Here is a 26,304-nt window from a genome sequence, read left to right on the forward strand (position 1 = left end):
GTGTAATGTGATATTGAAAGCTTAAAACACAACCAGAGCAAATACAAAGGTTTTGTTTTGACCATTCTTATACTCTAACAATTCTAGAATTGTTGTTTTTAAATAAAAGTGTGCAACTTGACAAAAAATCTCAAAATATGACCTCAGACAAAATTAGAGAAAGGCGTGAAAGGGGGTCAAATAGATCAATCAAAACGAGACTCAAATAGTTTGTGATACCTTGAAAACGATATTGATACCATGATTAACAGTAAGGAGATATCGTGTTCTAAAGAAAATATTTCCACTTTCTAGCGATGAGAAAAAATATACGAAATTTTCTTGCTTGAGTCATGTAGCGTTACATAATCAAGTCACGATTCTGTTTTATACATTGTTTTTCAAAAGAAAGTTTTCATAAGAACATTGAGGCTCAATATGGCCAATTAAAGAGCAATCCCAAAACAAATCTGAGACAGGAATGAATGAATTTTAAAACAGTCAAAGCATAAAAATTGGGTAAAGAGACCACTACATCTCTATTTTTCCCTAAAGATAAGAACAATCTGTGCTAAAAGAATGAAAAGTACGAGAAGAAAAATTAAGAATATCCTAGCCAACCTCGTCCCCGTGTATCCCAGGCTTTATTTACGTTACTGATTGACGCCAGAGAATATCCTGGTGTTGGCTGATGCGAGTTCCACTTCTCAAAACAATACGTCATAAAAAAATCTGACGTTACAAAGTTACACTGCAATGCAATGGTTTCAAACCCAGGAACGAATGAAATCTGACGTTTTGTTTTTGAATTACGTAATCTTGCGCGTTCGAAAACTAGCCAATGCCAGGGTATTATCTAGCGCTATCAGTAAGCATAAAAAAGCTGATAATGCGCAGGGAACGAGGTTGTATCCGAGCCTCGAATTGTAGCCCTCCGCCATAGCAGTCACTAGAACAAAAAGATGGTGAAAAACCTTCACTGAAACATTTAGCCATAAAAATCATTCCACAGAAAAATGTCCTTTTGATGAATAAAAATTTCATAAGATTGATCCAGTTTCATTTATGAATTGTCTCAAGAAAAGCAAAAAAATAACAGTAATCAATTAAAATGTCATCATCATCATTATGTATATATTGTACACTCTTTGAGTAAGAAAAATCTTTCATACATTGTAAATAAATAAACAGAAAAACTTTTGGGTTATTTACATCTAATGATTACGAAAAAACTTACGCTGCACGTTTTGATATACCAAAACTAATCATAGGGCTTCTTGTCATGCAGCCTAAAAAATCCATACGGATTTTACGAATCGGCCAATTAGATTCTGCCGACAGGTAAATCATCAAACAAAACTGTTTGTCTGATAGTTAAAAGTTTTAAAATGTTCGTCTGCAGCTACTTTATCAACCTTCAGTTTTTTTAATCACACCCTGGAAACACTATTTTTTGGCTCCTCCCTCACCCACTATACATAAAAATAAATAAAAAAATAATACCGGGTAAAAAAGTTATTTCTTTTTGGGTGTTTTGTGGGTCCCTCTTGGTATTTGTGATCTGTTTCGGGCCGGCGTTGTTTTGGTTGCTGGTTCGCTATTTGCTGCCGGCTTCTTCACTGTAAGACAACAAAAGAATGCATGCTAAACTACAGCCTTTGAAAATGACGGAAAAATGACCAATATAGGTTAGAAGATCGCCAAAGCTTTGCACTTGCTTTGTTTAACATTTTTAGATATTTCTGGTATAATTGGCAACGCTTTGAATAGATTACCAAAATATAAGGAAAGAGAGTGAGAAATGAACAGATCAGAGACCCCAGTACTGTTCAATGAATATAAGCCCGAAGGGCTAGAAGTCAATCTCTTTGGTGGGATTTGAAGCCAACAAATCATACCAAAGTTGCGCGGCCTTGAGCGGCTCGCCTGGGTTTTACACAAATGACAGAGATTGAAACTAAAATTTACCGTTAAATTTCGAAAAAATATCAATCGTAAACAAAGGAATTGCTAGATTCAATCTGTCGTCAAAAATACGGCGCATTTTTTAAGGCTTCACTTTTTCTTGCCTGAGAAAGGTTAGAGATTCTACTCTAGCCCTTCGAGCTTTAAACTCAATGGTACTGTTGACATACAAGTCCTATAAAGACTAGCATAATGGCGCCGCACCAACCCAGCTTATAATCGAACCAGGGATGTTTCGAGAGAGAAATGACGACTTACCTCCTTTCTTCAAACGTTGCAAATTCACTTTACATTTCTCTACAAGGTGAGTTTTCCAATGCTGAAAAAAAAGAAAATATAAATAGTACTCTCGGGTAACTAATAAGCGTCCCGCTAGTTAATTTTTTCGAAAGTTTTCCAACCAGGACATTGAGTCGCTCGGCAGTTCTTACATTATTAACTTTAATATCAACTTTAGCTAGATATATAACCAATGGCTAAATCTGCATTTAAAACACAACCTCACACAAGCCTTACCTAGCTTTTAGTTAGTGAATATGCTGAACGGACATAAATCAATGACCACTGGCTCGTCAGGTGAAAGTAATGAAAGTTCTGATCATTCACAGACAATCCGTATCTCAAGAAACCTTTCTTTTTAATTCCATTCAAAACAACTCAGATCTATATATTCTATTGGCGAGGGGTGAAAGTCTTGGTGAAAGATTCTCGATCTTCAGAAGCAGACATCATGATTTTGCAAATTAAACGAAAACACTACATCGCTAACCTCTTCTGTATCTTGAACGTGTATGAAACATAGCGGACACGTCAACTTGCTTGAATTACTTGGAGCTGATGGAAAGAAATGACAAATGAAAGTATGAGTAGTGGCGAACATTATAATTATAAAGCTGCAATTTCATTGGATGATATCAATATATACTACATAGAATTAAGTTTGCTTAGATTACAAAGAAAAGGCATGTGCATAGAATGCAGAGTGGTCCAGCCCCTACCATTTTTCAGGGGGAGCAGCAAAGGAAAATTTTGAAAACGTAGCCCCACCTTCACAAAGCAAAATATTGAAGATTTTTTTTAAGAGGGGCCAAAAACTTCCCCACATAATAGATTTTTTTAACATTTTTTTTCCATCATGAAAATCGGCTTTCCCAAAATAAAATAGGGTAATGTAACATAATTTAAGATATTTCTAACCTATCAGCTCTGCCCACAGTTTCAAAAATTTCATCACTTTTTGCCGACGAATTTTTTACCGGTAAGGTATACGAGCAATGTCAATTTTTTGAAAGTTTTAACGCTTGAAACACAGTAAAACATAAAAAAAACTGAGCAACAATTGCATTTCCCTCTGTTTCTGTGGGGTTTTCTGTCATAAAAGAGTACATAAATCCGAAATTAGGCATCCAAGCATTTGGACTTTAACGAAGTACTGAAAAAATCAATCAAAAACCATTTGGTAAAAAATATTCTTCGGCAAAAATTAATTGTCGGTAAAAAACGATTTTTTTCGTCACTTTTTACCGACGAAATTTCTACCGATAAGATACTCAACACTCAGCCCCCACTAACAAGCTAGCCTCCAGTACAGCCCCCCTCTAAGCTCAGGGGGTGCATTCTATGATGTGTGATGACACTAAACAGTAAAAAGTTTAACTGTTAAGACAGCTGGCAACTGACAGATTATGCTATGGTGGACAAAGATGCGAATTAACGAGGACTCAAATTCTCGGCCGCTAAAGTCTCAGTGCTCTGTTTGAACTTATGGGGGATATAAATGAATACCTTTGCAAGTCGGACTCTTCTTATGTTGTTGTGCTTGTGTTTTGAGGATAGCCAGTCCACATTTATTGCATTGAGTGTAATTCTGTTGGACGTCGCATTCGTTTAACAAATGATCACTCAGTGAACAGATTTCCACCACCTGGAGGAAGAGGTGAAACTACATATATTTGACGCGAAGAGGTATGGGAATTAATAACTGAGGGGATGGCAGGGAGAGGAAGTATTGACCTTGACGTACAGCGGGGTCGTGTCAATTGAGTTCGAAAGAACTCAGCCAGAAATTGAAACCCTGACAGAGGAAACTTTCACCCTACAAGATGTGCAATTTCACATTTTTTCCTGAGAAGTGGTTGAAGTGACTAACCTTGTCAGTGACAATTTTCAAAATTTAACCTTGGTATGGGGTACCAAGGTTAAATTTTGAAAATTGTCACTGACAAGGTTAGTCACTTCAACCACTTCTCAGGAAAAAAATGTGTTTTGCTTATTCGGAATCAAGTTTCTACTGGTACAGATTGAAGAGTGTAGATAAATGAGGGGGTTATATACATTTTCTTTGAACAAATAAGTAGGTAATATATACAAGTTTAAAACACTAATTTTAGGCTTACTCCACAAAGAAAATCACAAACAAAAAAGAAAACCAAAAGAGACTGAAGTTTAAAACTTTAACAGAGGAACTGTACGAAAACTGGAAATCAAATTATCAAATAAAAAAGCTAAAATAAAAGTTCAAAGTCAGTTGCTATTACTACAATCAAAATGACCAAATAAGTTTCTTTTAAGTGTGTTTATAAAGTCCGTGATATTTTTTGACCTCCTTCACAAGTTCGTAGCAAGAAGAATGAGAGGCTGTTGCGCCAACAAATATGGTCAAGAACAACAACAATAATTCTCCAAAACGCTGTTGGATGCTCAAGACGTGCCATTTCAATGTTAAATGAAACAGGACTGGCGCTATGAAGCCGAGTATGGAGATGAGAACGGCCCCAATGACGCCACTGGTGAGGGCGAAGAATGGTAAGAGTTGACTGGCGGCCAGTACAATGATCAAGTAGATTATACGGGACGTCAATTTCCATGGGATTGAGAATTTCAGTTCGCTTGAGATTCTGACTGAAATGTGTTGGTAAACGAAGCGATCGATTGAATCGAGTAAGGTGAACATGAAGAAAGTAATGTTTAGTAGAGTGTTGATAAGAAGCATTGTACCAACCACAAATCTGAGAGTCAGTGAGCTCTCCGAAATATTTGTCGCTAGCATTTCTTCTGTAACACTCCCAAATGATAAGGCACCGATGATGCCGAAAACCGCCTTGAAGGAGCCTGAGATCCCGAATGCGATGTTGATAGCGGTGGGGAATCGTTTGGGTTCTGCCATCACGCTTTCGAAGCCAGGAAGTGTTGGTGCCACGAACATTGTCACCATAGTGATTCCCAAGGAAGCACAATATTTCTCCCAATCGATGACAGGCAGGAGCTCGAAATTCTCTATCCAACGATCAGACCTTTGGATCAGAACAAACATGGACATTACACATGCCAACAGGACAGATAAGGTGCTAAATAAACCAAAGTATGAAAATATGGAGACATCCTTGATGGCCAGAACAAAAGGGATCAACAGCACCAGCAACACACATTGTATTTGGAACGGTGTCACCTTGTCTTGACCAACAAGCATGTTATCCAAACAACGCAATAACAACACACAGTTCACAACGTTTACTAACAGAAAGAAAAGGTAATTTAAGATTTTCATAAGCACTGCTCCGAACTGTCCCCAACAAGCGAACGCTAGGTCCGCATAACTGTTATAGATTCGATGTCGATGCGTACCGTCTGGTGAAGTAACATAAATGCTGTCCATGAGGAGTCTGGAACAGAGTGTCGCCAAATAGTTCACCGTCAGAAAAGCGGGTAAGAACGCTTTACCAGCAGTCACGAAAGCGTACGGGAGAGAGAAGACGGATGCTCCTTGGAGAAACGGTAAAATTGAAGCTACGGTCATTACGAGGCTTGTTCCTCCACCGAGCGTTCCCATATTCCCGTTGTACGTTAGTAAGATGGAACGTGTTGAGATATCGGAGTGGCATGATTCTTGAAAGGAGTCGGACGGCGAAATAGATTGGTAACTTTTATGGGAAGATGTGTGATGGACAGGAACAGTCAGGAAGTCTTTTTTCGGGTAGGATAATAACCCAGTTTTCTCATCGTGGGTGATCGTATCTTGTCTGTTGTAGAAATGGACTGTTTCTGGTATCCAGTTCACATTATCACACGAAAGTCCATTCTGCTCTTTAGTTGAGACCATCTTTACTCAACTTCTTCAAGAAGCTTTCTTCATTCGAAAACAACTAGCAACACTCAACACTCAACAGCATAAATGAAGTGAAACTTTTTCAATTTTTGTATCAAGTTTCCAAGCCGCTACTCAATACATCTGCTTCACAGAGAGAAAATTTATCAATTATATCTTTCAGATGTTTTGTTTAGCAAAAGATCTTGTAGAATGGTGAGGTGCGAACATTATTCACACATTTGTTTCTTTTCTGAGAGCAAAATGTTGAACACCTTTTATATACTGTAACTTTATACTAGTACAAAATAGATGCAATGTGTTTACATTTTAAGATACGGCGGACGAGCGCATTCGAAGACAATACACTTCTGCTGCTTTACTTATCAGCTCTCCGCCATTGGTTTTCTATAAAATGTCTGTTTGAAAATGCATCAAGAAAAAGATAATTTTGTTTATTTCGGGCACCGCTAATTATTTTGAATTCCCTGACTATTTAGAGGAGGGGTGTGTATATTTTCTACACAGTTCAAAAACAATTTATAATTACTGTATATGAAATCAAAACAATTATTGATGTCTGTATCCTCAGAAATATGATAATTAGCTCAGTTGAATTGACAAGTTAATGCCGAAATAGAGATTTTGTACACTTTTTCTTATGAGAACATCCAAAATTATTTTTTGAAGCCTTCGGATGTTCTTAACTTTTTCAGTTTTAAGACTAAAAATGTTCTTTAAGCTGTTCTTATCTTCACCGTTTTGTGAGCATTTTTATCCATTTTCCTAAGAAATCGGCTGTTTTAGAGTCTGAAAAGCCTTTAAAATGTTCTTAACTTGTTCTTAACATTTTTGCCATCGAAGACTTATGTTCTTATATAGTTTGTTCTTATAAAAACAAGAACCAGTTTTACAAAAAAACCAGTTGGCTGTTCTTAACTTTTTTAGGGTAAGATTCTAGTATTTTAGCCATTACACAGTCATTTAACTGATTGGACACTTGTTTTCTTAATTAAGCGATTATAGACTCAGGATTGTTCGATTGTTCTTATTAAAAAAACGTGTATGTTTCTTATAAAGCTATACTAAAAAGCGTTTAAGGGTTACCAACTTTATGAATAAAGGCGGACGGGAAAGTTATTTGCCTTTTCTTTCCAAAAATAGTCCAAAAATAACGTTGATAAAATAAAGAAATTTTTGTATTTTGCAACGGCTCCTTAGTACATGGAAAAATAGAAATGACAAAAAATCAGGAAAAATGAGAAGCAGTTTCCCGACCGCTAGACATAACAACTCACCTGAGAGCAACCAGCACAGCGTTGAAGAAGTGGGCAACTTTTCCAATAGTGAATATCTAGCACTCCGTCATTCGAAAATTTCTCGTTTCGTTCACCGCAGAAAATACACATGTCTTCTTCTAACACTTCTTCTGAATCTGTAAGAATTGTGAAAGAGGTGAAATGTTCATTTCTCAAATTTAGTACGGTAAATCAGTTTTTTTGAAGCCGCTGCGCTGATAATAGAAGGAAATTACTTTAAAATAATTGGAGGTAATTCTTAAGTCTAGTCTCACTACATATTGGTTGTTAAAACAATATAAAGCAGATAAGTTCAATAATATGGATATTTTTAATTTGCGAAGAATGGATGCCGAATGCCAATTCCATTCTGCAGCCATAGAAACAGATGAGGATCTTTTTTATTTACAATTTTATTATTTTGATTTGATCAAGTTCCTTGATTTGGTATTGAGAAAAGTGCCCCCGTTGATATTTAGAGGAGAGACACTCAACCAGAAATACTTTACCCGCATTAATTAGAGGACGCATTAAACTAGGGAAATGCCGGCAAACTGTTATGGAAACTTGATTATTTGATAGGATTCGTATGAAAGTGCATTCACCTCTTGAAGAGTGGACACGTTTTGCTACTATATGTGGAAACCATATTAACGTAATTAGACTAAATACTTTGAGAGTGGTTTCCACGGCTTTCCTCAAGGTGGCAAAAAATAGTTGCCTTTAGATAGGGAATTTGCACTGCAAGAGCCATTCATAATATGCTGCTTTTCCAAATAATCTGAACCATTCCAAAGATATGAGAAACATTCAAACCTTTATGTCGTTGCGAGATTGGACGAATGCTGATACGACTGGCTACCAAGGATTTCTTCTTGGCATTCTATGGTACGATAGAGAAAGATGTTACAGAAATAAGATCAGTAATTACATAATAAATAAGACCCTCCGTTCATTTTGAAGTTTTTGAACGTTTTTCTGAACATCATAAATAAACTTCGTGCTATTTTTCTCAAATTGCTCTCAAGTGATACGATTTGATTACCAACACTTACCCATGCATAGTATAAGTTTCCTGAACAAGTAGTTTAAATACCTTGTCAATGTCAGTTTTGGTGGCTTTTGTACCATTATTATTTTTCGTGTTGTTGTTTTCTTCTCGTGTTGAAGGGCTGGCCTCGTTTTCATTTTCTTGTACTTGAACTTTTGCCAAAGATCGCATTTCTTGTAGTTGTGCTTGTAAAGCTTTCACCTGAGAATATTCGACACAAAAATATCAAGATACCTCATATAGCCTTTCATTTATGTGTCACATTGCAGAGATTAAAAAGATTGAATTGAAAAAAGAGTTTTCTCATGAAACGAAAGATCTGGTATACTGAAGAGGTCTCTCACTAACTTGCTGACAAAGGACCGAGTCTATTGAATAAACATTACAATACCCTGACCGATCATAGTATTTTTGAGTTACGACAAAGAATCATCATACCTCTTCCATTTTGCTCTTCTCTGCATCTTCTTTCTTCTTTTTCGTTGCAGCCTGAATGAAAATCACACAAAGGTTAAAATTGAGAAACGAAGGAAAATACCCCCCCCCTCCATGATCAGATGATATCTGCCATGCTGACCTAAACTGACCTAAGCTCTACACTTTTTATATAACCGTTAGCCAGTAGCGTGCTCAGATACCTCAAACGAGTGTCCTAAATATACGGACTTTAAAAAAAATAGTGTTTATTGCCTAGAAGAATCAAGGGTGATTCATAACTTTTTCAAGCCCCTCCCCCCATTTTGTCTGTGACGAAAGACGATGTACCTTTTTCTCTGATTCAGTCATTTTACCATCTGCTCGATCAAGACTGTCAAAGAGTTTGGTATAAAGAGGATTCTTTCGTGTGTTTGCGTCATCAGGAGGGAAAAATGATTTCAACGGCTCTTTCACCTGAAAGAAAAAAAGAAGAAATACCCCGGAATAAGCTGGTTCATTGAGCCTACAGAATGTATTTAAGTTATATGTTACCAGCGAAAACGTATACATTATTTTGACGACTGACGGGGTAAATAAAGCATCAATTTTTTTCACTAAAACAGCTAATATGAATGGATGAGCTTGGGAAGTTTTATCAAATTTTGTCAAATTTGAAGAGGAAAATTTGATGAGGTTGACCGGAGGAGAGTTAATTTAATGACTAATGATGAAAATATATTACACGAACTCTGGACTGACTAGTTAACTCCCGCTAATTCAAACTTCTATTAATCATCAAGTTTTCGAGATTTGATCTCTCTGTAGTTAACTTCCCGTGTGAGTAGGGAATAAGAATAACAATTGCTGGTTTTATATATCAATTACAAGTGGAGACCAAAGGAATTCACTTACAATTTTATAGACATCAACGATACAGGACAAAGCAGCTTCTCGGACATCGTTGTGAGGATGTTCTAAACCCAGGAGTAACACCTTCATCACATTTTCCGTTGAAAATCCACTAAAAGTTAACGATAACAAAAGAAATTCAAAATTAGAATCAAGAAAACGTTAGAACATCTGAGCTTTGACTTTGGAAAAGTAAATTTCATCCTTTCCGGGAAACCTGGTGACGAAAACCCGTTTGCTAAGTCCAATCTTTGTAAATGAGAAGAGGTGTGTAGCTGTAAACTGGCTATCTCGCCAACAATATAGGAGAAAAGAGCCATGAGTCAGATCTTTTTGGCAAGATTAAATATGCTTGTAAAAAATAATTAGAATATTTAAAATGCTGTCTACTAGGAATTTAGGGGGGGTGGATCAAAAGGTCTAAATCAAATACAGTGGAGTCTCTTTAACTCGCCCCTTCAGTAACAATGCCCTATAATCTACTCCACGTCTCAAAACTTCCTTAACTCGAACAAATTTGTGTTCCCCGTGAGTGTTCGAGTTATCGAGAAACAACTGTATTGGTACATAACACTAAAAATTTCGTTAAAAAGTTTCATTTCCCGCCAAAAAAGCACCTCTATCTTACCCTGGCTTATTCATACCCAAGTCTTTAATCAACTTCTGCATCAATTCAATTTGACTTTTCAGCAATCTCCATGGCGCCTGTCAAAAGAGTTAAATTTTATATTGAGAAAAAAGCGTAATAAAAACAGTAAAAAACAAGTAATACTTTAATGGACCTACCTATTTATAAAACGAATAATTAGAATTTAATGGAAGTAATGTATAATTTTAAATTTCGATTTATATATCTATTGGAACGGAGAAAGCAATTAAGAAACGCATCGATGTTTAACGGTGAAAGAAAAATAATATCGACACTTTAATCAATCATTCATCTCGAGAAAATCTCAAAAAACCGCTTTTTTCGGGACATTTCCGGTTCTAGCGGCCGGAAAAATTTCTTTTTCGAAAATTGGGCTCTGTCACATTTTGGGCATTGCCATTTTACATCATTGTGCAAAAAATCATGAAAATCTGTCGAGTATAAGTTGAAAAAATGAAGGAAAACCGTTTTTACGCCGGTTTTTCGGCTGTTCCGGCGATTTTTAAGGAGTTCCGGATTCAAAGGATGATTTTTTTGGAAATCAAACGATGCTAAGTTTTGGGCATCATCATAAAGAACATTTTTCTTTAAAGAAACAATTAAATAAGTTGAAAAAATGTGACGGATATGTGAAAAAACGACGATTTCCGGCACATTTCCGGTTCTACAGACCGGAAAAAATTTTTTTTCGGCAAACGGTTTTCGACACCTTTTCGGCAGTACTAATGTGCATCTATGTGCAAAAAATCGCAAAAAACTAATGAGAAAATCTCGAGAAAATCTCAAAAAAAAACCGCTTTTTTCGGGACATTTCCGGTTCTAGCGGCCGGAAAAATTTCTTTTTCGAAAATTGGGCTCTGTCACATTTTGGGCATTGCCATTTTACATCATTGTGCGAAAAATCATGAAAATCTGTCGAGTATAAGTTGAAAAAATAAAGGAAAACCGTTTTACGCCGGTTTTCGCCTGTTCCGGCGATTTTTAAGGAGTTCCGGATTCAAAGGATGATTTTTTTGGAAATCAAACAATGCTAAGTTTTGGGCATCATCATAACAGTCGAGTACTATTGCAAATTAGGAGAAATGCGGGTATTTCGCTTAAATAGGATGAATTATCCTAAATAAGATAAAATCGATAGCTTAGTTAGGAGAAATAGAAGAAAAAGTTGATTTTCTGAACAACTTCAGAGATCCGCGTCTTTTTAACTCTCTAAATCAATTATACTCATAAAGAAGATCATGTTAGGCCAAATGTTAGCTTCTTATCAGCGCGGAGTGAAAAAATATAAAACATTTATCCTATTTTGGATAAAATATACAAATTAGGAGAAATAATGCTTTTGTTACACGCTTTGCCGTATGAAAAATATGAGCGTGAATGAAAAGTGTCGAAGGACGAGAAAGTGTTCATTCTCCTTGACACAAACCACACAAACGTAAATTGCGCAAATGTGTCTACTACAATAGGATAAGTTTATTTATATCTAAGTTTCTATTTCTTCAAAACATCGTTACGAGCAAAGTTTTTACTAAGAGAGTTTGATGCATAAAATCTGAAGTTTGTCAAAAGTTGAATAACTTCTGAACGCACGCTGACTGATGGATCAGACTTCACAAGCATACTATACTGGCTCCAAATTTCTTAAATTTATGCAAAGCTTGACGCGGATCTCTGAATTTGTTCAGAAAATCAACTTTTTCTGCTATTTCTCCTAACTAAGCTATCGATTTTATCTTATTTAGGATAAATCATCCTATTTAAGCGAAATACACGCATTTCTCCTAGTTTGCAATAGTACCTGACTGATAAAGAACATTTTTCTTTAAAGAAACAATTAAATAAGTTGAAAAAATGTGACGGATATGTGAAAAAACGACGATTTCCGGCACATTTCCGGTTCTACAGACCGGAAAAAATTTTTTTTCGGCAAACGGTTTTCGACACCTTTTCGGCAGTACTAATGTGCATCTATGTGCAAAAAATCGCAAAAAACTAATGAGAAAATCTCGAGAAAATCTCAAAAAACCGCTTTTTTTTCGGGACATTTCCGGTTCTAGCGGCCGGAAAAATTTCTTTTTCGAAAATTGGGCTCTGTCACATTTTGGGCATTGCCATTTTACATCGTTGTGCGAAAAATCATGAAAATCTGTCGAGTATAAGTTGAAAAAATAAAGGAAAACCGTTTTACGCCGGTTTTCGCCTGTTCCGGCGATTTTTAAGGAGTTCCGGATTCAAAGGATGATTTTTTTGGAAATCAAACAATGCTAAGTTTTGGGCATCATCATAAAGAACATTTTTCTGTAAAGAAACAATTAAATAAGTTGAAAAAATGTGACGGAAATGTGAAAAAAACGACGATTTCCGGCACATTTCCGGTTCAGAGACCGGAAAAAATTTTTTTTCGGCAAACGGTTTTCGACACCTTTTCGGCAGTACTAATGTGCATCTATGTGCAAAAAATCGCAAAAAACTAATGATAAAATCTCGAGAAAATCTCAAAAAACCGCTTTTTTCGGGACATTTCCGGTTCTACCGGCCGGAAAAATTTTTTTTTCGAAAATCGGGCTCCGTCACATTCGAGGGTAATGCACCTTTGTGCAAAAAATCAGAAAAATTGAATGAGCCAATCTCGAGAAAAGTTGGTAACTAACGAACGAACGAACGAACTAACTAACTAACGAACACGGGTTAATTTATAGGACCTCCACCCCACCGGGGTAGGTCCAACAATAGTTGAGTGACAGTGTTTTATTTAAATAGAGGAATATTTTCTCTTTTGATGTTTCCAACTGATCTATTTTACATCCATATGTCAACAGATTTCAATCGAGATATGTAATCACTTCACAGTTATGAAGATTCAAATCAACTTTATTTTTTAATTTACTGAACTTGTACAGTTTGAAAACTAAACTTTATTTTATCGCTATTCAGTATTCAGACAAGCTTTCTTTGGTATTATAAATTTTAAAACGAACCAACTTTTTGTGTAAAATGGAGTCCATTAGAAATACTATATACGACTTTTTAGACATGGAAGACATCGCTATTTTTTATTTGATATTTGGCATGGTTTTATTTCTCTTAAATATAGTGGAGATAATTTTCATTGCTCGAGAGATGAAGAAGAAATATCACATCTCGCAAATTTATCTCCTTAATCTCGGTATATCAGATGCAATGTTCGGTGTGGTGGTAGTCATACTTGCTTCACTTTCAATCCATTTTCCGAACGTCAAAAACACAGATACTATAAAGTTAATGTCAGAGCTACAAATTTTAACTCTAGTCGTTGACTTACGAATAACACTATTCATGTCTATGTTCAGTTTAGTAGCATTGACAATTGATAGAGTTTTGGGGGTCGTTTTCCCGTTTAAACATCGTAACATGAAAAAGAGACATGCTGTTTTGATATGTCTCGTCATGTGGACGGTATCTATAAGCATTTGTGCTGTTAATGCGACTATTTTATTCGATGATAAACCCTACTTTCAAGTCGTCTGGAAATTGTATTCGTCTAACGAACAAACATTAGAGGCTAATACAACGATTCCCGTCTATAGAAACATAGAAACATATTTCATTGGTCGAATAGAGCAAAAATACAGTTTGATTGGTAATACAACTTGGAGCCGTTTTGTGAAAAAGTACGAAAACGAAACTGATGTCGAATCGAAATCCATGTTGATCAATATGAAGAATTGGGGAGAAGCATGGGAAAGCACTGTCAGTAAGGGATCGTCAGATGTCCCCAAATATCTGTACCGTTCCAAAGAGCTAGGCGATTTCGAATATACATTGATACCAGCTTTAGTATACACGACCCTCGGCTTTTTGTTCGCTGCTTATACAATAATTTGGTGGAAGATGAGGAAAAGTAAACAACAGCTGAAAAGCAAAGATGGTAACACAGCTTCGAATGCATCCGAAGTGGTGAGAAATCAGAAAGAGAGAAAGTTCATGGTTCTGGCGATCGCTATTGTTTTGGCTTTTGCTCTTTGTTGGTTACCGTTTGCGATATTTGCTTCAATAGTATTCACAAGACAAGATTTGACTGTCCTCAATGAAAAATGGCTATTCATCCCTGTTGGTCTAAACTCATTCATTAACCCTTTTCTGTACTTCAAAATCATGAATAAAATAGATTTTAGTTCGTCGTGCCGAAGATTTAGGAGGCAAGAATGTTGTTTCAGAAGTCAAGAAGGGTCAAATCAAACCATACAAACAGAAGAATTCGAGCTAAATGTTTGACAAAAAGTATTCTGACTAGAGCGATTTACCTTTCATCGTATCTTTTGAGAGCATTGCATGACAATGTGCGATCTGAATATTTTTTTTATCAAACTTTAGGATGTGAGCTTTTACACTACAACATTTGATTCCAATCAAAAATAAACCCCTGTTTTGTGACATTTTTACTGTCAGCCACTAAATTGTTGACCATAACTTGGGAAAATTACGTGACTTACACTTAGGATTGCTTTGATGGTTAAGCTGAGGAAATTAGCTATCCATTGCATTAAGGGGGAATTTTTGTGGCTTACTTAAAGGGGAGTTACAAGCAAATGAATTGTGGGCAAAAATGTGGCTTACTGGTCATGTGGCTTACCCTACCAAGAAATTTTTAGGGCAGAGTTCTCAATAATGGAAGCAGTCAGAAATATACTTTCTTTTCAGCATTACCAGCAAAGGGCTAAATTTTTCATTGGATTTGTGGCTTACAGTTTGTTAAGTGGGCAAAAATGTGGCTAACACAAGGGAAATATAGGTGAATAGGTGAATATAGGTGAATAGGTACCTGTTTCTTAGCTTTGATTGGTTGAGATACAATGTTTGGTATGGATGAACAGTTCTATAATGTGCAAAGAAAGATGAACTTAAAAGAATGACCTGGCGAATGTGGCTGGATTCTTCAGTTTACTAAATATTAGCGAGTTTATGTATTTGCACTTTTGAGGACGGGCGAAGTGACTGAAATAAACGAAAACTTCGGTTTGTAAAATAAAGGATGGTAAAAAGCGTTGATTTTCCGTCGTCCTCAGGTCAGTCAAACTCGCTATTGTGGTGATTGGATGGCATCTGCCTTAAAAGGCGCGTTGAATTTTCAATGCAGATGGTTTAAGTAAATTTCGACAAGTCACATGCACATTATGATATAAGTTTGTAAGTTTGATTTATATAGATGAGCTTAGGCTCACTACTATTACTACTATTACTATTTTCTTAGTCGATAGTATAATTGACACTTATGCACATCCTAATTCTCTCAAAGCTAAATTAATTGGTGATTGGGAATTGAACCTACTCGACGGTTGATTTTACAATTTTTAATTTTGCTTCTACCTTGATCTCTTTCGAATTGGCAATATCAATAATGACGTCACTGGCTAAATTGCGTGTCCGTGTAGCAGAATCACCAAGTCGCTTCATTAAAATCGGCAAGAGCTGAAAAAAGATGCACGGATGTAAATAGACTTTTCAAGCCGGCTAACTGCCGCCATTATAGAAGCAAACTTTAGATTTTCATTGCAATTACCTCCAGGAATTTGAACGTTTGATTCCATAATGACAGATATTCTCTAATAAACTATTTATTCAATATATTTTAATATATTCTATTATTTTTTAATGTTTTACTATTTATATAGAAATCTCTAGCTTACATAATTTTAGCAAAACCTGAAATATACGTTGTCTCAATAAATAAACACGGTTGTCAGAGTATTCCTCCCGATTAAAAGTATCCCCTGAAGAACTTTCAGGAAATCGAAATAATGTACCTTGTCCAGAACAAAAGTAACTTCAGCCTTTCCAAGCCTTAAAAAGAAAGGAAGAAAGACATATCACGGATGGAAACTTACATGTATATCAAGCACAATGTAAAATACTATTTCAATCAGTCAGTTGTACTATAATAAACAATTAAAAGCTGTGCTCCAGACCAGTCCCATTGGAAGAAGTGTATGTGTAAATTTGACTTGATCAACACAAAATACTACATCTAAAGACGCACTTTTTAATAGTTTTCGATCCACCTTTGAAAATAGATATCTTTCCAACAACATATTCAAAAACTTACGACTTTTCAGGGATATAATTCTGCAATAATGTTTTCAGGAGAGTAGTGCTCTCATTTAGTACCTGCAAAGGAATAAGACAATGTTACAATAAACTCAAACTACTAAAATACTTTACCTGCTTAAACATGAGCACTGGAGATCTTTCTTTAAAGGACTTCAAACAAAAGCGGGCCATAAAACAAAACAAAATTGAAAATAGTTTTTTATTCAATAAAACTATAATAATGAAAAAATGGAATTCAACAAATTGCGAAATAATGACGTAATCCTAGGTAAGGTGCATAACAGCAATTAAATTAAAACTGAAATTCTGGATAGTAAGTTACCACGAAGACTTGATCATTCAAGGATTTCTTGAGGACGGCCAGAACAGCACGAGAAACACTTTTGGGTGGTTGTTCCTCTGTTACTTCGGTCGAATGTTTCAATTCATCTGCCAATGATGTTAACGAGGTCTGCCGATGCTTCCACGATTTCGAATACAATTGCTGAGCCTGAAAACCCGAAAGAATAAATTTCGAGACACTGTTATATTTTGGGATTCCAAATTTAAAAACATGCCGGATGTCAAAACAATGTTTATTGTTTCTAATGTCTCAGAATCTTATTTTGACACGTGATTACAATAAACGTTGTTCACAAAATGTTTTACAATACTTCTTTAATATCCCTTTAAAGACCTTTTTAAACTTAGTGCTTTGTGCCAAAGGACTATAATGTTCAAAATAGGTACAGAAACAGACAAAAATGTACATACCACATTCATGCCGAATATATCGATGATCAACTCCGCTTCTCTTTCCTCTTTTTCATTCAATAATGGAAGCTCTGACATGCACAAAATGGAAATAAGTGAGAAATGGAGGAGGGGTGAACACAAACAAGCTAGATGCTGAATGGACCTACCTGATGATGAAAGTTAGATAGCAATGCGAGGAGAAAAATGAAAAAAATCAGTCAGAAAATATAGCGTTTAGCGAAAATGCATAACGCAATAAATTCATCACATCATTGAATGTTGATGCGGGAAGAGGGAAGGGTTGTAGGGAAAAAATAAATAGAAAGTTCTGGTCGCAAAAATCAGTTTTATTGACAATTGAATCATGCTTGATGGTGAGCATTGTTATCAATAATGTTTTTGTGTGAAAAACATAGAAATATAAGGAAAAATTTTCAACCGGAAAATTTTTTTTCTCAAAAATCGAACTCGGCCATGTTTTGAGCATTGCGAATAGGCATCTTTCTGCAAAAATCAGAAAAAACTAAGGATGAAAATTCGAGAAAATGTAAATGAAAAAAATCAGTCAGAAAATATAGCGTTTAGCGAAAATGCGAAAATGACCGGTTTTTCCGGCATATTTCCGGCATTTTCGGCCGGAAATATATATTTTTTGATTTGGGCTCCGTCACATTTTAGGTATTGTCATTTTGCATCAGTGTGCAAAATTTCATAAAAAAATATAAAGTATAGCTCGAGAAATTCAAGAAATACTGTTTTTCCGGCGAAAATACGTTGTTCCGGCGATTTTTAAATAGTTCCGGCTTCAAAAATCAATTTTATTGAAAATTGAAACATGCTTGATGGTGGGCATTGCTATTAATAATGTTTTTGAATGAAAAAAACATCCAATTATAAGGAAAAAGTCCAATGAAAATCCAGAAAAAACAACGATTTCCGGCATTTTCGGACGGAAAAAAAATTCTCAAAAATCGGACTCGGCCATGTTTTCGGCATTGTTAATACGCATCTTTGAGCAAAAAATCAGAAAAAACTAATGATAAAATCTCGAGAAAATGCCAAAAAAAACAGTTTTTCCGGCATAAATTTTTTTTTCGAAAATCGGGCTCCGTCACTTTTTAGGAATCATCATTTTGCATCATTGTGCCAAAAAAACAGAAAAAAGTAATGAGCCAATCCCGAGAAAAGCTGATAACAGACGGACGGACGAACGAACGAACGAACGGACGGACATGGGTTAATTTAAAGGACCTCCACCTGGGTACCTGGAGGTAGGTCCAAAAAGAAGTTAGGGTGTTTCAAAGAAAAAGAAAAGGGACCTAAGACATTCTCAAAGTCACAAGAATGGTTGAGGTTTTTCAATGTAATAAAACTCGTGGTAAGGGGTGTAATAAAACTCGTGGTAAGGGGTGTAATAACGATACAATAATGCTCTAATAATGGTAATGGTAAGGGTGTATTAACAATTTTTCCTTGTGTTTAAATAGGTCGAAAGATCTTTACCTTTGTATAACATAATAAGGAACGATAAACTTAAAGTGCGTAAACCTGTCTCATTGTGAGTATCATTTTCATTTTCTTGCTCCTCAATCACACCTTGAGATTTCCTGTTGTTCAGTGATGGTAACGGTCGCTCGTCATTCTTGTTTTGCTAACCAAAGATGAAAAGGAAATCATAAAACAGAATCTACTCCTTAGCACAAATTCGAGAACAGGCTTGTATTTGAAACTAACATTGAATACAAGAACGATGGAGAAGAGAGTGATTCTTAAGTAATTGATTCCCCGGTTTCACCTCTCTAGTCTCTCTAATTTTTCTAATTTTCCTAAATTTAGCAGAAATTTTTTCAGCTAGCCAGACAGGGTAAGCTACTAACTATAAGGATATAGCTAATTATGCAGTCTTTTATCAACACTCAAAAATATAAAACGTGTGAGAATAAAAAGAATAACAATAATGTCAAATGAAATATTAGGGTTTTAATATGTAAACACCAAACTGGTTAAAAAATTCACCAACTCACCGACTGCGACAGACATTCATCAATATCATAAGTGGCTGAAACATTAATCTCAGGCATTGCTTCCACACTCGACATGTTCTCTTCCACCTGTTGTCTTGGTGATCGGGCGGTTGTTGTGGAGGTGTGGCTATGGTGGTTGATGTTATTGATGGTGCTACTGGTGTTGATTGGTGGCAAACGTACCTCCTCTGAAAGAGTGCAAGACAGGAGTTAGTCAAATCACACATTCCCTGTTTCAGTTATACCATAGCGTCAGCCTGGGTTTAGGTCCCAGGCAAAAATTAGGTCCCCCCCCCTGAGTTTTAAGTCCCCCCAAAGATTTATGAATTTTTTGTTAGCCCCCAGGACTTTTGACCCTAGACACTTTCAGAAAAATGATCCAGTAAAATAGGGTTTTCCAATGTAAATTGCGTTCAGTTCTAAGTTTAAGATAAAATATTTTGCACACTTTCTATAAAAATATTGCGCTGCAGGCGAAAAATCTTCAGATTCATGAGCTTCAATTTGAGTAATTGAAGCCAACTATTAAGCTGAATTATTTTAGCCCCTACGTTAAGTGATGAGATTTTAGCTCCCCCCAAGTACATAGGTCCCCCCAAGTACATAGGTCCCCCCAAAAAAGTGGTGTACTTCCAGCCCCCTCCTTTTTTGGGAAAAATTCAGGGTGTAACCCCCCCCCCAACCAGCAGGGGGCTGACGCTATGTTATACTCTATCAACCCAATTAAGGCCTTCGAAGGGACTGGTAGGAGAGAGTTTACATAGGAAATGATTTATTCTCGCACGGCATTTTCAGCATCTAGGATATTCAAAACGTGTTTTTTTACTTCCATCAAATAGTCCGAAATATGACTTAAGACAGTTTTTACCTGGCTCACTCTTTGTATTTGTAGTTATGGATGAATCAATCTTAGGAGACAAAGTTTGAACAGTTGATGGTTGCTTTGGAACATTTGTAATGTTTTGTAGGACTTGGTCCTTCTCGAACTACAGAGAGATGAAGTCAAATTATTATAATTATTATGCAGAAAATGGTTGAACTTTGTGATACTTCCTTCGTTTATAATTTTTGGAATCTTAAGTGAAATAAGCAGGCTAAATGAAACGTATTTTTCTCATATAAAAAATTAAACGCAGCAATGAGTAAAAAGAACCAACATAAACTCGATATGTATGAAACTTTATCTTTTGTTGCTTCCACTGGTGAAGAAAATCAGTCCTTCAAAAATTAAAGTATTGCTTCAATAACAGGCTTTATTCATGATATGCACCATTACAATGTCTTCCACGGACCCAACAGCTGATTGGTTGAAAGTGACGTACTGACTGATTTTACGTCACTTACAACCAATCAGCTATTGGGTCCATGATGTAATGTCAGAAGACATTGCAGTGGTGCATATCATGAATATCTTTTCTCGAAAATGAAGTCCAAAAGGGAGTAAAAAAGAAACAAGGAAAGTATTCGTACTTTAGGGATTTGTAACAGATCATAGATATCCAACTGTTTGTACACGTGGACACGGTACTCGTCACTTTGAAGCTGAAATGATAAAAAGAAGTTTGTTAAATCGAAATAACATCTGTTAAAATGCTTTTATCGAGCATTAGGCTACGCATCTTGTAAAAGACCCCCATAGTAATTTTTAATCAGTTGTTTAAGTGTTTTGTTGAAATTGAAGTCGAAAATTAAAAGTTGTTTTGAATCCGTTTGTAAAACTTTTAAATTTACATGTATTAAATTTTGTATAGTTATAACGTCGAATAAAATAGAATTGTTCACCTTTTTCTTCTTCGCAGTATCAAAATCTTCCAGCTCAACAGCTCTCCTCTTCTCAACTTCAAATTTGCCAAGTTTTTGACCAACCTAAAAGTGAAAGAATAAAAACGTTGTAAAAAAATGCCTAAAAATACAAGCTTTCAGGTATTTGAATGTAAAGGGAAAATTCAAAAATATTGGATAAGTAAACTGGCGCTCTTTCTGAACATAAAATCATCTATATATTAATAGCGGTGCTTTGTGTGTCTGTGTGTCACCACTTTTGTTTTCGCTTTGTTTGTGTTTTCAAATTATGACTTTTAGTCTCTTGCTCCACAAATTTGTTCTATTGGATTCGCGCCATTTGCAAAAGATCGGATAGAGCTTGGTTTAGACTTAGTTTTGAAATTTAAGGCCCATCTACATTTAGTAATTTTAATTTCTGCCCAGACATATGCCTTTTTCTCTCTTCTTTTGTTTTAAATGTTTTCGAATGTATTTGACGATCGTATTTATTAATGACATTCGAATTCTTTTCAAAACAAAACAATTTCATTTCATAGAAAGGAATATTTCAAAAGTAAATCAAAACATACTCTTGTCTCCCGAATAGACGGGGGGGGGGGTCCGAATAAGCAGGGGGGTAGGAAAATTTTCTAAATTCTAATAAGCGGGGGGGGGGGGGGTAATTTGAAGACAGAATTTTTTAAAACTGATATCAATTTTACCAACAAAAAAGAAACTTTAACAAATAAACACGTAAAATAAGAACCAATACTAACAAAAAGGAAAATTTTAACAAGTTTAAGGTTTATCTATATATATACTGTAAATAAAATTATGAATTATTCGAGTAAGCGGGGGGGGGGGGTGGATTTCTGTTCTCTTAACAATAAGCGGGGGGCGTCTGTTCGGGAGACAAGAGTAAAAATCAAAAAAGTTTGAGAACAACAAACAGCATTCAAAGGGCGATATAAAGCATAAGAAAAAATTAGTTCACTGGTTCTTTCTTCTTATAAAAATATTCAAGTCGTTGTGACTGTTAAAAAGTGTACGTCATTTTTTATGTTTAAATTCGAAAAGTTACGACAAGGGTTTAAAAAAGCAACTTAGAATTGTCTTATTTTATTTCAATCTGATAAAAACAAAGAGTTGCACTATTCTTTGTGACCTTCCCACTTTTTCCTGAAAAATTGTCATTTAAACTGGACGGCTAGCGAGAAAAATAACTACCTGCAGAGTCGTTTCAAACGACACTGGTACAGTAAACGATGCTTTTTCTGATAACTTTTGACTTAAACAAAAAATTATGTCACGTTAAAAGATAAGACACCCAGGGAAAGTTAGAGTTAAACGTTGTAGAGATTTCTTTTTTTTATTTGATCGCTTTTTTAAGCCAGCTTCAACATCCAAAGGACTTTTAGTGCATTCAGCTACAGCTTAACCGGCGTGCGACGCCGGGTACCGGCTAGTAATTTTTAATAACCTTGTGTAAATCAAAAATAGCTTCTTTCAACTTCTTAGCATAATCATATCTTTCCTCTGAAAATAAAATGAAAGGGATAATAGCAATAATAAATCATGGTTATAGGTTTAACTATTAAATATTCTCGAAAGACTTCGAAATGACCAACAAACAACAGTAACTATTGCATGTAGCCTGGAAAGGCTGGATATTCTAAACACTAAAGCAAATAAAAAAGAAATTTCAAATTAGGGCTGAGAGTACACCCACCAATGATGGCTTGATGTTTCTTTTCATCGAGTTTTCTGATGAGTTGGGCAGTCTCTGAGTCCTAAAATGAATAAACACAACAACAAGACAACATTATCAATCATTTTAAGAGCATTGATGAGGATCGTGTGCATGTATAAGCTCTAATTCAGTTTTAATACAGCTTAATCCAGTTTGAAAATTGTCACCAAAGTTAGAAGATGTTACAAAAAAAATGATATGTTTTAACAAAATGACGGCTCAAGAGCTGACAAACTTTATCAAAGCAGAGCTTAAAGGTTTGTTGGTCGATCTTGTATTGATTTATGGTAGAATTAGCTAAAAGCAAAATAATGTGTTTGTTGAACAACCATTAAAAGAGTGCTCAATATTCTTCGTAGAGCGAATTCAATAAAGTTATTTTTCAAAAATCACCATGTAAAATACATAACTGAAAGTTTCATGCTACATACGCAATCATCAGATGTATAAAAACATTTCTCGAAAAACTGATTTTTATGTACAGAAATTTTAAAGTGCTATAAAAAGTAATAAAAGTCGTAAAAAATGATTAAAAGCAATTTTGACATAGTAGATGGTAAAAGTTAAAAAGTTAAAAAAGGCTCATGAGTCCGGTGGGACATTTTTAATGTTTTTTAATAAATGCTTATTCATGTGTCTGCACGTAGAAATTAGTTCAGAGCGTTTATTCAAAAGTTTTTCTTTGGAGTTAATGATGTGGAACTTTTCAGTTAGACACAAATTACACAATTTACTTCCATTAACAAAAGGTAAAATAATTAGCAATCTAAATAGTAATAGTATTAATGCTACGAGAAAAAAATCAGAGAATTCTAAAACAAAGTAATTACCTGGTACATGTCGAAGGCCAGATCATCATAAGGGGAAATTTCTTTACCATACTCGTATCGAGGAGAGGCATTAAGTTTGGAGGTATTGACCACTTCATCTTCTGATGTCACTTGATTCATGTAATAATTCACAACATCTTCTGTTTTCTGAAAAGTCAAAAGAGTCGAAATTTGTAGTTTGTTCCACTCTCGAATTCTGGCCAATCAAACTTGAAAAGTCTTGTGTTAAAATCTCTCCAAAATCCAATATGATTCTTATCCTCTCAGAAATGATGATGCTTTTTCATTCTTAATCACCTAAGAGTTGATTATATCGTTGTTTCTATCGCATCAGACTATACATCAAAATGTTTATTATCAAAATCCAATACCTCTTGCGGGTGTTGCCCTTCAAATTCCTTTGAAAGTTGGTATCCTAAAATGTTGACAGCTACCAAGCCTACCTGAAAAGATATGGTAAACGTTATTAAATCTAGATGATAGCATCAATGATTTCAGAGAAAATCGAAACAATAAAGTTGTCAACAGGACTCTTGAAGTTCTCATTTTATCACAGCCTGTTAGATTCAACAAAATCGATATACGATAAAAGCAACCATCAAATCAAAATATTCCACCTGATTATAAACGTTGAGTTTATTGATATGGTTGCGATGGACTAGGATCTTGACAAATATTCCATCCTTGTTCAGGGTCACCGACTTCAATTCGCGAGCCTTTCAATGGAAAGAAGAAAGGGAAGTTACATTTACTGTTAAGCATTTATGAAAAAGAAAGGTAAGTTATTACAGTTACATTTTATGTTCCTTATTACAGTAGTGTCTCCATAACTCGAACCTCTATAACTCGACTGTTCCCTTAACTCAAACAAAGTTCTTGTTGTCTTCAGGTGTTGTAAATAAACAAATTTCGATTTCTGTTAAGTAAAATCCACTATAAATTATAATTTTCATATATCTTTATGGAAATCGAATGTCTCGGAAAGAAATTAATGTATTTACCTGATAATTGGCTTCTGCATTCGGCGCTAATTGCACATACCTTGGATGGAAAATGAAAACATGAAATCTATAGTACAGAATGAATTAAAAGATAAAGAGCAGATAAGCTTTGCTCCAGATATTCTAGATCATCATTCGTTGCTTGAAATTAAAGTTAACAAAAGTAGAATTTTGGAATAGATAGCTTTAGGTCTAAGTCCATCTTTTTTACATTAATTGTTCAATTTTTTTTTTTAACTTGCAACGATCTCAAAGACCTTGGTTGGCTATTTTAGTGGATAAAATGTGTCTTTCTACGTCAAAAATAATAAGCTTAACAAACAAAAGGATGAAGCTTTAAAAAAAGCAAACAAGTCACTTTAATCATTGCAATACTTAAGGGCATTGGTATAGAAATACTTTGATTGCAATTTTCTCAAAACACCAAAAATGGACATAAGGCTTTTTTATTTTCCAGCGACAATATTAAAGGAAAATCTAAAAATATCAAATCAAGAAGATGTCTCAACACTGTATGGAGAATTAAAAAGAAAAGTTTTGATACCCAAGTCTTGAGAATGAGCAACTTCTTAACGATTGTTCTTTGGATTCACCAATGAAAAATTCAATCTTTGATCCTTAAAATATTATAAGAAAGAAATATCAAAATAACAAGATTTGGAGTCAGGCAGGCGAAAATTTCTATTTTAGGTATACAGTGTTCTTTTAAACAAAAAAATTTCTGAATGTAGAAATTCTTGAAAAAAAAGGTAATATATCAATGCTTTATATTATTCAAACCTATATTATGCTGGTGTGATAAGACTTGAATCTTTGTGATTTTACATTGTTCTTTCAAAGAGAAGATAATTTCTTGAGGATATTCACAAAATCTCAATGATTGCCATCCTCTTGTTGTTGGACTGTGAACCTAAAACGGGGAAATCCAAAAATGAGAGAGATAAAACTATGAAAGTACGCGTTTACTTTTACTTTATGAAATAAACACTTGCTTTGATGAAGTATAACCAATCTCTCAAGAACACAGCCTTGGTTAAAAATTCAAGGTCTTCTGATAAGATTGGATTTTATGATAGAAAATGAATTCTTATCATATGGGAAGACATCAAATTGATGTATACCTCAAGTTCTTTCCCACTGTAGCCTTCGTCATGCCCAGAGACATGAATTACTTCAAAAGGTAACTTCTTTGGCATCGTTCCATAACCATCCTCAATTCTTATTTATTTATTTCATTTTTGTAAGTCTGCAAAACAAATAGAAATGAGCAAGATGTTATGACCAGTTCAAAGTGTAAGTTTTCTTTGTTTTGAGAGGATTTACATGCATTGTATTGGAGAACGAGTGAAGAAGGTTAGAAGGAAAAACGAAGCTGGTAGAAATAGCCCAAAAAAAGAAGTAAATTTTTGGTGTGAATGATGTATTTTTTCAACACAAAATCAAAAATAAACAACAATTGTGCAAAATCAAAAAAATAAGAAAAGTAAACAAAAATATTACGTTACGAAATTATCAAAAAAATCCAAACATTAACTGGAACTAAAAAAACCTCGCTATAAAAAAGTGTCAAAGTAAATTATAAGATTTCGAAAATTTACATTTCTTTTGAAGAACCAAGGAGCAACAACAAACTAGTCTCAAAGCAAAGTTTCCATGAACAGAAAAGATTCCTTTTATTTTAAAAACTGAGTCAGTTTTCCTAAATAAATAAGTATAAAAATAAAATAATTGTATGAACAAAATAAGTTAGTTGACCTAGAT

General features: G+C 35.0%; 2 protein-coding genes across 3 annotated transcripts; both read right to left on the reverse strand.

Annotated features, from left to right (window-relative positions):
• Positions 1-1,087: 1,087 nt before the first annotated feature.
• LOC136798792 (centrosomal protein of 104 kDa-like) lies at positions 1,088-25,791 on the reverse strand. 2 transcript variants are annotated; one of them, XM_067055462.1, is made up of 31 exons: positions 25,665-25,791; positions 25,324-25,453; positions 25,088-25,160; positions 24,544-24,583; positions 24,160-24,258; positions 23,914-23,985; positions 23,543-23,689; positions 22,692-22,752; positions 22,443-22,498; positions 20,981-21,064; positions 20,669-20,740; positions 20,067-20,184; positions 19,199-19,386; positions 18,723-18,825; positions 17,193-17,263; positions 16,762-16,929; positions 16,435-16,496; positions 16,136-16,172; positions 15,699-15,800; positions 15,154-15,207; positions 10,332-10,408; positions 9,707-9,815; positions 9,143-9,268; positions 8,816-8,866; positions 8,423-8,578; positions 8,143-8,209; positions 7,327-7,463; positions 3,730-3,868; positions 2,714-2,778; positions 2,203-2,263; positions 1,088-1,598 (listed from the first exon to the last, which is right to left on the reverse strand). In XM_067055462.1, the coding sequence occupies exons 1-31, from the start codon at positions 25,737-25,739 to the stop codon at positions 1,495-1,497; spliced, it is 2,904 nt and encodes a 967-aa protein (XP_066911563.1). In that variant the 5' UTR covers positions 25,740-25,791; the 3' UTR covers positions 1,088-1,494. The 2 variants fall into 2 exon arrangements, with proteins under 2 accessions (XP_066911563.1, XP_066911564.1); XM_067055463.1 differs by having other exon boundaries at positions 1,415-1,598; positions 7,327-7,457.
• LOC136798790 (vesicular inhibitory amino acid transporter-like) lies at positions 4,259-6,417 on the reverse strand. Its single transcript, XM_067055459.1, has one exon. It carries the CDS (start codon positions 6,041-6,043, stop codon positions 4,511-4,513), a length of 1,533 nt encoding a protein of 510 aa, XP_066911560.1. The 5' UTR covers positions 6,044-6,417; the 3' UTR covers positions 4,259-4,510.
• Positions 25,792-26,304: the final 513 nt, after the last annotated feature.

The sequence above is a fragment of the Clytia hemisphaerica genome, unplaced genomic scaffold (assembly GCF_902728285.1).
Source record: "Clytia hemisphaerica strain Z4C2 unplaced genomic scaffold, Clytia hemisphaerica genome assembly, whole genome shotgun sequence".
Taxonomy (NCBI): Eukaryota; Metazoa; Cnidaria; class Hydrozoa; order Leptothecata; family Clytiidae; genus Clytia; species Clytia hemisphaerica.